Genomic DNA, 12,474 nt, shown 5'->3' with positions numbered 1-12,474 from the left:
TCTGATTCATTGGCTGCACAAACACTTGCAGGGGGAAGGAAGGGCCAGGAGGGGGCATTTTTGGTCAACTTAAATGCGTACCCAGCTTTGGCCTTGGGATCTGGTTCCACATCTCTCTCAGAAGCACCCTCCGTTTATGGAATTGCCTCCCCCTTACTTTATTTAAGGATTATTTTTAGCTCAGACAGGATCACTCTTAGACCCTACTAACAATGGTGCTGAGACAACCAAAGGAAAGGTGAAAAGACAGAAGCTTCTGCTCTCTAGGGCAAGCACACTGTCAATCCATCCAGCTAAAACTTTGAGGCAGTCTTCAGCTGAGGCACAGAAAGCAAAGCAAGAAGGTTCCTTTCTGCCAGGCTGCACCAGGGAGGGGCAGCAAAAACTGAATGGATCCATCACTGTGGCATGAAGGAAGTACTTCAGTACTTTCTTAATTGTACTGTTGTAAAAAAACAGGAGGTGAGGTGAGCCATGTCCAATAACTGTCCATTGGAGTCCCCCTGAGTGACAGTTAGGGTTAGTTTTGCTAATTTTAATGTTGCTGTTGAATGCTTTTTTCCTTTTCTCACACAACAATTTAACACTTCATCCCACAGGGATTTTCAGGCTGGCTAGCGATTACAAATAGGTTGAGGTAAAACAGGCAAACAATAAGGGGTTGATGTTATTGAAGGCATATCAACACTGCAAACCAGCCAGCTAGGGCTGTGCTTCTCAAAGGCTGCAAGAAGCTGCTGGAGACCAGTGTTGTCAAGTCCAGGCAGCGAAGGGAGAAGTTCTGCACTTGTCACTGTGGTGAGGAAATTTAAAACTCTGGGATCAAACCCAGAAAATAGGAAACCTATGAAAAGCTGACCCCCAAGAAGATGCGAATTACTTCCACCAAGTTGCTAGAACTGTAAGCAAGAGTCAAAAAGGAATGCAACCTCTTGCTAAATAAATAACTAAAAATCCTCTCACCAAATCAGTTTGATCTTGAAGTAGCAGTAACGTAGTAGCAGAAATGTTGCTGTGTAGTAAAAATCTCAGTTAATGGTTGTAACTTTCAACGGGCAGCCTCTTAGTATTTGAAATGTGTTCCTAAAACAAGACCTTTAAATATTAGTTATTATAATGTTGCTTTTTTGAATTAGGTATACACCTGCTTCATACAATTTTAAATTTATGCCTCTTGTGTTTCTGAAGTAGAGACCAACAATGCACAACAGAGCAAGAGCCCACGGTCTCAGCCACTGTCTGGTGTCAATTAAATTCATTTGCTGTCTTGTTAGGAGCAGCCAGAGAAGGTCTAAATAGCTCACCTGACCGTAACTCCAGCTTCTTAATTTTATTTCGTCAATGTCTCCATGGAAAACAATACCAACATCATTCAGGACATATTCTTCCCTTTCCTTCTCGTCATCCAGATACACGGCATCCTCTGCATCACAAATATTAACACAGCCACTTAGTTTCTATATAGGGCAGATAAAAAATCTTAGCATATAATGCAGTCATATTTGATGAGAAGTGCCCATTGTCCATCAAACAAAGCATCACTTGCTTCAACAGAGTACGAATATAAGGAGACAGTGACCCCAGTTATAAATAAGATAATACAACTTAAAAGCATGCGAGATGCAAAAATGCTGACAACTCTTGCCTGTTTTCTCAAGATCTGCAAAGTATGATTAAAATGTCACATCTTATCAAGAATTCTAAGATTACTGTGTACCACTAATTTAAAAGTTCAAGCACCACGATGCAATTCTGCATCTGTACAAACAGATCAAAGAACAATTTCAAACCTATTAATGTTAATGGAAGACAGTTCTAGTCAAGAGATCTAAAGAAAAATCTGTAGTGCATTACAAAAATTGGAGTATAGTTTGTATAGTGTATTACCAGAAGGGTGTGATTACTTTTTCCGTACATAAGATATTGACTGCGGTTTGCCTCTCCCATGTAACTTGACTGACCAGCCAACATGAGAAATCTGAATGTGCAAGTGAAAACTGGAAGCAATTGGAAGAGGTCTTCATTAAAACATATACAAAGTGTACATCCTAGATTGGTCTTACATCATTCCAAAGTGTATGTGTGGAACCTCATCCTGCAAAGAGTATCCACATCCTTAAATAACTCATTATTAACATACGTAAATTATTGAATTTATGTGAATTACATGAAACTGTCAGATGCTCACAGGCAGGAATGAAACAGATTCTGTGGTGCTAGAACAGCTGAGGATTTCTTTCCTGTGTCAGTGCTAGTACTTCGTGACTAAGAGATACCACTTAACGTTTAATGGTCTGGGAATTAATTAATTAGAGGAATTCAGTAATGTTGCACCAGATAACAAGTTAAAGAGAAGCAATAACCTGCAATAGCATGATACATGCAAATGCAAAACTACCACTGACCACTGCCATAGTAAATTTCTTCAGGATCTCGCTACAAATTACTATGTGATCATTTCACTTTTAAAAGCCTGCTGATTTGTTGTATTTTGTTGAAATGCAAATCAGATTCGTAATTCCTTCAAAACCACATCTTCTAAAGCTTCTCCACTTGCGATAAAACTGCAATTCACTGAAAATTGCTAAAATCTGAGCCCTCTGAAAAATCAATGGCAAAACTCACACTGACTTCAGCTAAGTGAAGGGTTTTGCCAGTCTGTACACCTGACGCTGTTGGAATTTATATTTTATCTGAAGATATATTTATATCCATGTTTCTACACATACAGAAGAGATTACATGTAGATACATAACATTGTGACCCTTACAATGGTGTGCCAGGAATGATATGGAAGCAGGTGTCAGATGTAGGAAGGTTTTTATGTATTCAAGGAGATCAGTGCTTGCCATTATACTTTCGACAGGGCTGCTGTACAAGCTCTGCAGGCTACATCAAAATCAGAGCAGATGGAAAAGCAGCAGGTTTTATCTGGTTTTCCCTAAGGCAGGCAGGTCTGAGACCCTTCATGCAGCAGCATGGTGCTACCCATGTGGCTTCTAAGGGCTGGGTCATAACAAGGGTTGTGTATAAGCCTGGTACTGCCTACGACCAAGTCAGCCTGCACCCAGGCACAAAGCAGATCACGGGTTTACATTGAGAGCCTACCAGGTGACAGAGAGTGTTAAAAAGCATGACAGCAGATCAAAAAAGCTGCAGTCATTAATGCCAGCAGGGGCTTGCCTACTTCAGAAACCATGTATCACATGATTTTATTGAGGTCCAGCTCTAAATAAGTTTTGCACAACATCCTACCAAAAATGTTGCAGATGTTACAGATCACGCAGGCTCTGTTTCATTAGGATGGATCTGCCTGATTTGCTGATTGAGCGATTATATGTATTGACTCCCTCCTGAGCTTTACGTTTTATTGAAGCACATGTGTACAAACAGTACAAAGGATGCATTTCAAGGAGGCGAACCCACACCTTGTGTACAGTTATGTATTCAGTGGAGTGTGTGCACATGCTTTCTTGACAGCTGTTGTTTTCTTTCAGGGATTATAAATATCAATATTGATCTGGTTGATATCAATTGAGACGCTTACGTTATTTCAAGACTGCGTGATCTTTGCTAAATCAGATGAAAATTGATTAACTTCTCTGTCAATTATTTTTAAATATTTGTATTTTTTAATAAAGTAAAAAGGGCCTCTGTTTCACAGAGAAGCCAGCTGCTTTGATTTTTGACAGCTTTCACTACCCTTGAGACTGTTTAGAAGAAAATACCAGGCATTTGTGACTAGCTTGATGCTAAGCGTGCCCTACATAGTACAACTCCTAATTATTTGGTGCAAGTGGAGGCTCACATCTGACAAACAGAAGAATTCCAAGGAAATGTGCTGGGTTTGTTTGTTCTTTTTCTCTAGCAGTTTAGGCTTTTCTACTCACTTTTTATCCTGGGAAATTAGTAAGGCACCAGCACTGCTACAAAGAAGCAAATTAGCTTGTATGCTTCTCTGTTTGAAGATGGATAAGGTGAAAATACACTTCACATGAAGTCTGCAGGTGAGGAATCCCACAGAACACGGGCTCCCTGTGAAAAGCATAAGAAGTGCGAAGAAGCCCTGTCCCTTTGGGAAAGTGAATGGGCATGGGAGGCCCCTGCCCAGTACCAGTGGACCTGGGGAACCCCTGCCCCAGCACAGCAACCAGCTGGAACTGGAAATGTCATTTCTTCCCATACACAGTTGACTGCTGAGTGCAGCAGCACAGCAGATGGGTGGAGGTGGAGGCTTGCCCTCAGCGCCCAGTCTCCCTTCATTGTGGGAACTTGGAAAGGCTCTTGCTGGGAGGAGTACAGTGCTGTGGCAAACACAGAGCTTCCAGAGCTAAAAACAGATATCTACAAAATCCACTCAGAACCAAGTTCAGTGTGGTGCCCTGCAACTGCCAGTGCTTGCCTACGTGAATGTAGCAGAGATATGAAGCTCTTTGTGAACTTTAGTCATATGGAATCTATGATACAAGATGTAAAACTTAAGATATGGCTACAAACACCAGAAAATGTTAACTTGGCCAAATTTGGATGCCATATAACAGATAAGAGGAGATCAAAATCAACCACATGTTGACTCAAACTGTATTAGATCTTAATCTGATTAGATTAAATCCTCAAAGTGTATTAGAACACTTGACGGACATAAACAGAAGAAATGTGCAACTGAATCACACTAAAGATGCAATATATTTAATTGATCGTATCTAAAACACTTTGCAGAAAACCTGGGTGAATGAAATGGATACCCTCGGCCCATGGAATCTGCAAGTTTCAGATGCCCTAGGCATCTCCACCTGTGAGAGCCACAAGAGGCCATGCAAGGTCTTTTCTTGATAGGCACTGAGTGTTCCCAAAGCAGAAAGTCACTGGGCTCAGCACCTCCTTGGAAAGAGCTCACAGATCAAAGGAGCCATTCTCTGCTTTCATGTAGTCTGATATTGCTAAGAGTGAAGTTAAACTCCAAGAAGTTATCCTTAATGACTTACAGTTTGTACCTCCTATTTCAGAACTGAAGAGGGCTCTGCATGCCCAAAAGCATATCTTTTTTTCCCAGATACGTCAGCTGGCTGGAGAGAATGCTGCAATTCTTCACAGGCTTTACCTTGCTTATTAACTAGCACAATTTTCACCTGAGCATCTGAAATATCAGTCCACTTGCTTACTGAATTCCCAAATGTTTGGGGTTGATGTATATCATTTTCCCCACACCTGCAGGCCCCACGTCTGCATCTGTATTCTTAGTGATGAGCCTTAAATGTAGCTAAGGGGATTAAACCATAAGAAAGTGTCTGATGATTTTGGAAGCAAAATATAGAAGCTACTCTGTAGCTTGACTGGTAAAGTATGCTGACTTGTTCTGAAACAGCAGAAAAAAAATGCATCCCTGCCTGGGAAAATATGTCAAAACTGAACTACAGTGAAAAAAGAAGTAATAAGAAAGGGCACAAATGCCTATGACTTAAAGAAAAGCTCATACAGACACATTGATGTTTCTCTAAAATGATGAGTTGGAGAGCTGTGCTAGACACTGATGGAGCCTGTACTCTGCTCCCTGCGATAACAATCCCCCTTCATTCCTGGCATCAGCCTTCTCTCTTTTTAATGAGGTTTTTCACTCAGATTCTTCTGCTTAGCTATTAACCCAGCAAACAAGTCTAGGAGATTTTCAAACTATTGTTTTCTGTGCACTTTAACTGCCTGAGTTTTTATACCCTTTTGTCATTCTACTGCACAATCTTCCCCAGCCAGGGGATGATGCATGGAGAAACACTGTCCCTGCTTTTCTAACACAACGGGGAAAAGGCAGGTACAGGAGCCAATTAGTCCAAACTACCTAGGAGTGAAAGCAGGGGCAAGAAATGAAAGTAAATCTTCATCCAAATGAAATATACAGAAAATAAATCCTACAATCTCCAGCAAGGGCCAGGACTTGAAGGCACACTTGGACATGTAAGCTGGGTTGAAGGCATGATCCTCTGGGGGTGACCCTCACAGCAGGCTCTTGCTGCCCAGAGACTCTCATTTGCTTTCTTGCACCAGCGCTTCTCTGTCAGCCTTGTGGTGAGAGGCGAGCCCAGAGGTGTGAAGGGGGGGATTGATTTTCCCCTTCTTACTCCTTGCCAGGCACATTGAACCAGCCTGTGTAGTCCCCATCACACCACAGTGGGGCAGCCAACCCCCCCACATCACATTCTTTCTCCACTTTATGGCTGCATGCAACCCTAGCTGGCTGTATGCAAGTCATGAAGCAACCTGAGGAAACATAAGAAGGTTTTTCACTGGGGCTTATCCCTTTCTAAAGAGGTGCTGAGCCACTGCATAGTCACCATGCTGGCTAACACGGTGGTTGTTGGGACAACAGGACTAAAATCAAGGGATGCTTTAATTTAGTGTGGAAAATCACACCTCCCTAGATGGAGCTATGACAGGCTGATGATGCCTTTACAAACCTTGAGCAGCTTTGTCTGCTCACCAGTCGGTCACATTTGCTTACTCACCTTTGACTCCTGTAACCCACTCTCCCCTCTCCCAGAATAAATTCTGACCATGCTTCTCTAAGGCACCTACCTCTACACTACGTTCAAAAGTCCCTCATGGTGTTGGGGGGCCTTAGGCCCTGCCCTTCCCTCCTGTTCCTGCTTAACTAACTCTGCTTTACTCAGCATTAACATATATCTTCCTAAATAATGCATAAGCTAATCATTGCTTATATTCCCTTGGACCAGGGGCAAGTAATGAACTCAGCACAAATCATTCTAGGTACTGACAGTAGTGCGGCTGAATAATAGGCTCCATTAATATTGCTAAACTTACTCGTCACACAGTAAGACAACCCTTGTTTGGCATAGGATTATTTGATAAAAATACTCTGGTAAAAACATTGAAGGATGAAGGAAGGATGGCAGGAGGATATTAAAGTTAGGTGGTGACCTAAATATATATGCGGCAGACTTGGAGCCTTACAAGCATAAGAAGCTGAGGCACAGTGCAACAGCCTGTCAGAAGGCTGGTGAGCCAATCTTCACCAGTCCTCTTAGCTTTCCCTTTAAAAAGCCATGTGGAGTTCATTGGGTAAAGTGCAATTCTGTCAGCAGAAGGGCTGATTTTACCTGCGATCCAGGGAGATTAAAGGAAAAAAAAAAAAAAAAAAAGAAAAAAAAAAATTAATTAAACCATTTTTTTTTTTTAAAAAAAAAAAAAAAAAAAAAAAGGCTAATTCGCAAAATATTCTGTTCTTTGCAGGGGATAGGGCTGCTGGTAATTAGTCACCACTAAAGGGAAGTTATAAGGTAAAATTCTGTGTAACAGCAAGGTGCCACCAGTCATGCTGCAGCAGACTGAATGCATCCAACCTGTACAGGAGCAGCAGCTCCCACTGAGTTTTTGCAGGCTTTTAGGCAACCAGCAATGTAACTCAAGAGTTATGGGACACTACCATGTCCTGCCCCATACCAAATTCTGGAAAAAAAAAAAACATGTCTGTATTGACTTGTCATTTTAAGGCACACGCAGGCAGGCAGAAGGCTCACACTGATGCTTATTGAAGTCAGAGCAATGCCTTGGGGTGTGTTTACTATGAGAAATGCTACTTACATGGGTAAAAACAGACTCAGCCTCATAAAACTACAGAGCTACCCCCAAGCCTGCACGACTTGCCTCTTGGCAGATTTACGTAAACTTAACTGTACCCTTTCCAGATCCAAACTGCCTGGTCTTCAACAACCTTGCCTGCAAGTTCCCCTTCCCAGACCACCCCCTCCCATAAACCAATGAGCCTGGTGGCACAAAGTGTGTGTCTTTGACACCAATAAGCTACTTACGTTGGCACCATGGGTTGAATAGTATGTAAGTGTCAGTTGCTGAGTTTCTGTGCGTCCGGATGATGCCAAAGGGAGTCCAGATAGCAACATACAGGCGAAATTTCCCAACAATGCAGGTGGCAGAGGACATGATGGACAGGCGAATGGAATTGTTCTCCTTGTGGATAATCTTGGCTCCCCATTCCCCAGGCTTCAGCACATCACCTACAAGGATCGGGATGTAGGTGCCTTTGTTTGGCTGTGGGTAGCGACCTGGAGAGACAGTGGGTTAACTCCATGAAATGGTTCACGTTGGGAAACAAAGACACTCTCAAAAAAACAGTCCTCTGTCCCTTTGTCTATTTTCAGCAGAGATGGCAAATGTTAGTGGGCAGAGACCACCTACCTCCCTTAGAGCTTCACACAGTTCCTGGTCACTTGTGTTGCTGCCACCCAAGTGCACACACCACCTCTCAGCAGGCAACCTGTACAAGCACCCCCTACCATCTTACTCCAGAAATTTTCAGTCTTGCTAGCTTGGGCACTGCCAGGAATGTACCTGTGGCAGCAAGAGCAGGGGCTGTCCCAGGCTTTCCTGGCTCAAAACTGTTTATCCTAGCACAGTGAGCTGTGCTCCAGCCTTGGAATGAATAAGAGTTCCTTCCAAAGTTCAGAGGCACCCATCACCCTCTTTGCTAACATGCAAGTACCTACTGGGGCACAGATGTTGGCTTTGGGGCTCTAGAAGAGCAGAGCCTTGTTTTTCTCACTGCACCACAGCACCAACAAGCACAGGCTCTTTCACACATACCCACGCAGATGAGGCAGAGGAAACACAAGTCTGTCTGCCAGTGGATACCCAGTGCTCAGTTCTTGCAAGCACCTCTTGGATGCAGTGGGAACTGACTCTGGATACCCAGAGTACGGATGAATGCATCTGGGCTGGATAGCCAAATTTTCTCTGCAAGCAATGGACCCCAAAGCATGACACACCTCCAAAGTGCTCTGCATGACGTTCTGCCTCATATCAAAACAAATCATGGCCCAGAGAAGATTATTTTACTTGCCAAATATAAAAAGCATCTAGATGGATAAAGTATGTACAAACATGTACACTGCCAGAATTCAAGTTAGGTGGGAAGGATTACACCCCTTGACAGAGCCAAATTATATCTGGAATCCAACCAGTGGTGTAGACAAAAAAAAAGATCCTTGTGAGAAGACTGAATTCCTTATATCATTCTCAAATCTATTCTTCATTTCAGGTTTTAGGCTTAAAGTTATACTCTCATTCACAGATATAGTAACAAAAGGCATGAAAGCAGAGAGACAGACTTCTCTATTTTTCATAAGTATTATTTAAGAGCTTCAAAATTAAATGCAAAGGGGCTTTGATTTTCTTGTTTGCTTACTTTTACACAGTTGATGTAGAGATAAATCCAGAGCTGAACACTGCTACATTTTGGGAAAGGGCAACTCCAGCTTTGAATTTGAAGCTTGTGAGCTGCCACAAACTCTGTTTCTAAGAAATCTGGGCCTACTGCACTTCATCCAAAATATTATTCAGTACACAAAAACTTCCATTTTGCAGATTTTCAGTACAAATAAATAGCCCAGTTTCCCTGAAGGCCAGGGAGGCTGTAACCCATGAAACCCACTCAGATCAGTGAGGGATGTAACAGAGGGAAGAGACCTACAAAAGAAAGAAGGAGTAGAATAAGAGAGCAAAATCAATAGAAAACACTAGAAGATAAAGTACAGGACACTTCAAAAATAAGCCATCAAAGGAAAGACAGTCTAGAGAGAAGAGCCTACAGAGGTAACAGAGATGAGAGTCTTGCATCTGCTAACAATTGTGATCTGAGAGCTGAGCACATTCTTGTTCTTTGTAGTGGAACTGGGTATGACCCAGCTTGCCTCTACAGTTGATGTTTTGCTTCTAGATTTGACATAATTGTTGTTGTGTTTTTTTTTTTTTAATTGATTTTTTTTTTTATAAGCAGTCCACTCTAACAAAGCTGCAAAGCAAACCAAGTAATTGAACTGACACCCTCTAAAACCATTATCAAGTGTACTTTTTAAAACACCTTATTTGCCTCTTTCAGACAGGTTGGGAGGGAGGGAGAGATCAGTATTTTAGCATATTTAGGAAATGACACTGTCAGCCTCTGTCCCTTCTGGGGACAGAAGGAGGTGTGCTGTAGCAGGGGCTCCACACCAACACTACCGTGTCCCACGTGTGCTGGTAATGGGGAAGCTGCAGAATCTCTCCCCAGTAAATCTGCCCATAGGAACCAGACAGGATCCCAAAGGAGCCATGAGGCTTTTGCAATGCATCTTTATGGAAACCTCCTCACCTGCACTTCATAGGTGGCTTAGCAAGGTACCAAGCCTCTGGCACCCTCACTTTTCTGAAACACCTACATGAAAAACTCCATTTACCCTTCAAAACAACAATGGTCCGTCTCTTATGCAAAGCTACAGGACACCCTTATCTATATGCTGCTTGGCAAGGGAGCACCTGTAGCTGCTGCTGAGGAGTATGCAATGTCCTTTCAGCCCAGCATCCATGTATGCACCCCACAGCTGCACCCCTGCAGTAAGAGAGGCCACTGCACTGTCCTGCATGAGGAGAAGGTGCTCTGGGATATTGCCTGCAACCCTAGCAGGGATGCCAGGGAAGGGATATCCTAGAAGTCAGGATGATTTTCAGGTGTTATAAACAGTATATACAAGCAAATATTATTTGCTGCTGGCAGGCAGGGTTTGGGTGCTTGCTAACAGTTGCATAAAGCCTAAAGCCAGAATGAAGGCTGGGAAGATGGGCAGAGCCCTCAAGAGCATAGTGAGCAATTTCCAACATTTTCTTTGAGAAGAAGACAGCTTCCTTCATCTCCTGAAATGAATACCAAAATGCAAATGGAAGAGCAAGAGAATTGTTACTTCTGAAAGGAGCTTGTAGAGCTGATTTGTAATCACACATCTAGACACCTGACAGCACCAGCCACACTAGTCTCATATACACACATCTGTTGTCTTGATATTTGAGCACTATGAAGCTGAGTATCTTTGGCATTACATGCCAAGGTTGCTGGCACAAACATCCCTGTGTAGGTTCAGTACTATGTTTATCAACACTGTAGGGAAGTTGTCTCAAGACAACTTGGCCATTGGAATCTATCTACATCTTGAGCACACATTTCTGCCTGCAATGTAAAAGAAGGGCCAACTTTGGCTCATAGCTGGGATATCTGTGATGTCAGCCCTTTCACAGAACAGATAATGTGCAGTGGTGATTCCACGCTCTAGTTAAGAGTCTCTAAGGAATGAGATTCGATGATATCCAAATACTCATTACCAAAAGCCTGTGAACGCCTGGCAGAGTACTCCCTGGAGGATCTTTCATGCTAACCTAACACACAGGGAGGCAGGAGGGTGTGTTTGGGTGCATATCAGGACCAGGATCCATATAGTGAGGATAAACTCTTCTTCTGCTGACAGGAGGGCGTTTCTGCCAGCAGCATCAGCTGGCTCAGCATCCCTCATGCTCAGATTTGCTCCAGGAGCTGGCAGCCTGTACCACGCTCTGCAGCCAGTTCTCCATGGTTGCCTCACTCCCCAGTGCTCACGTGTGTTTTGGGTGTTGGAGGCCCTGGCCCTCACATGAGGATATTTCACAGCAAATTGTGAAAGACGAAGTTGTTGTATGACACGATGCAGTTGGGATGTTCCTGTCTCTTTTCTCTAACAGTATACAGAAATGGGAAAATGCAGTCTGAAAATTCAGAAAGCCCAAAGGTTGTTGCACTGTTACCATCAGGCACAGTGTGCCTTTTTTATAGGCTCCTTTTGCAGCTTGGAAGATATCCAGTACTGAATGACAGCTGCTGACTGTCTTGCCTTGAAGGCAGGACAGGGCAGCAGAGAATTCACAGTGACCCTCTTTCAGGGGCTTCCAGCTCCCTGCATTTCATTGCAGAGGTGGGTACTGAGCCATGATACTGCCAGAAACCTGTTCTGTTTTTACAGAAAGTTCCTTTTTACAGAAGCTTTAATGACACAAACATATTGATTTCTCTTGCTGCACAGTTCACAGGCCTTTGGTCCTTCTTTCCTCCTTTCTTATCCCACTTTGGTTCCTGTAGCTATCCAAGCTTGGCTCCTAAAGCTCCTTCTCACTTCAGTTGCAGCTCAGCTCTGTTCTGCACCTCCTGGGGTCTCCAGGCATGCAGGAAAAGAGAAGCAAAATAGCTGCTATCACTACTGAAGGAGTGCTGGTCTCTCTCAGTGCTGCATCACCAGGCTTTAAAAGTAAATAAGCATGTGAGTGAAGGTCTGCATGGTGAAATGCACTATGACTGAGGCATGTGTGGATGTAGGCATGTATGGGATTATCCTCCCCACTCCCAACACAGCCTTTACAGGTGCAAAAAGAAGAGTGCAGTGTTTGTTAAAACTTGCCAAAGTCTATTTATGCAGCAGCGGAAGAATGAGCCATTTAAAACAGGACTGTGGCTACACACACATGCACTCAAAATGAGATATCCTTAACATATGCCTCAGCTCCTTAGCATGTCAGCTCCTGGGCCTGTCAGGCATGGAGACAAGCTGTGTTTAATTCTGGATAACACTGCTGCACCAGAGAGGGATTTACAGCAACAGAGGGAGAGTGAGA

The 12,474-nt window shown here is 43.2% G+C and overlaps 1 protein-coding gene across 2 annotated transcripts in view; it reads right to left on the bottom strand.

The window, feature by feature from the left end:
* F13A1 (coagulation factor XIII A chain) overlaps positions 1 to 12,474 on the bottom strand; it is a 64,529-nt gene that overhangs the window by 34,696 nt on the left and 17,359 nt on the right. For both annotated transcript variants that reach the window (XM_035318799.1, XM_035318798.1), the window contains exons 4-5: positions 7,821 to 8,072; positions 1,305 to 1,423 (exon numbers count right to left, since the gene is read on the bottom strand). In XM_035318799.1, coding sequence (XP_035174690.1) covers positions 1,305 to 1,423; positions 7,821 to 8,072 — 371 coding nt within the window. The remainder of the gene's footprint in view (positions 1 to 1,304; positions 1,424 to 7,820; positions 8,073 to 12,474) is intronic.

The sequence above is a fragment of the Oxyura jamaicensis genome, chromosome 2, assembly GCF_011077185.1.
Source record: "Oxyura jamaicensis isolate SHBP4307 breed ruddy duck chromosome 2, BPBGC_Ojam_1.0, whole genome shotgun sequence".
Classification (NCBI taxonomy): Eukaryota; Metazoa; Chordata; class Aves; order Anseriformes; family Anatidae; genus Oxyura; species Oxyura jamaicensis.
This window is presented reverse-complemented; position numbering and strand designations above follow the sequence as displayed.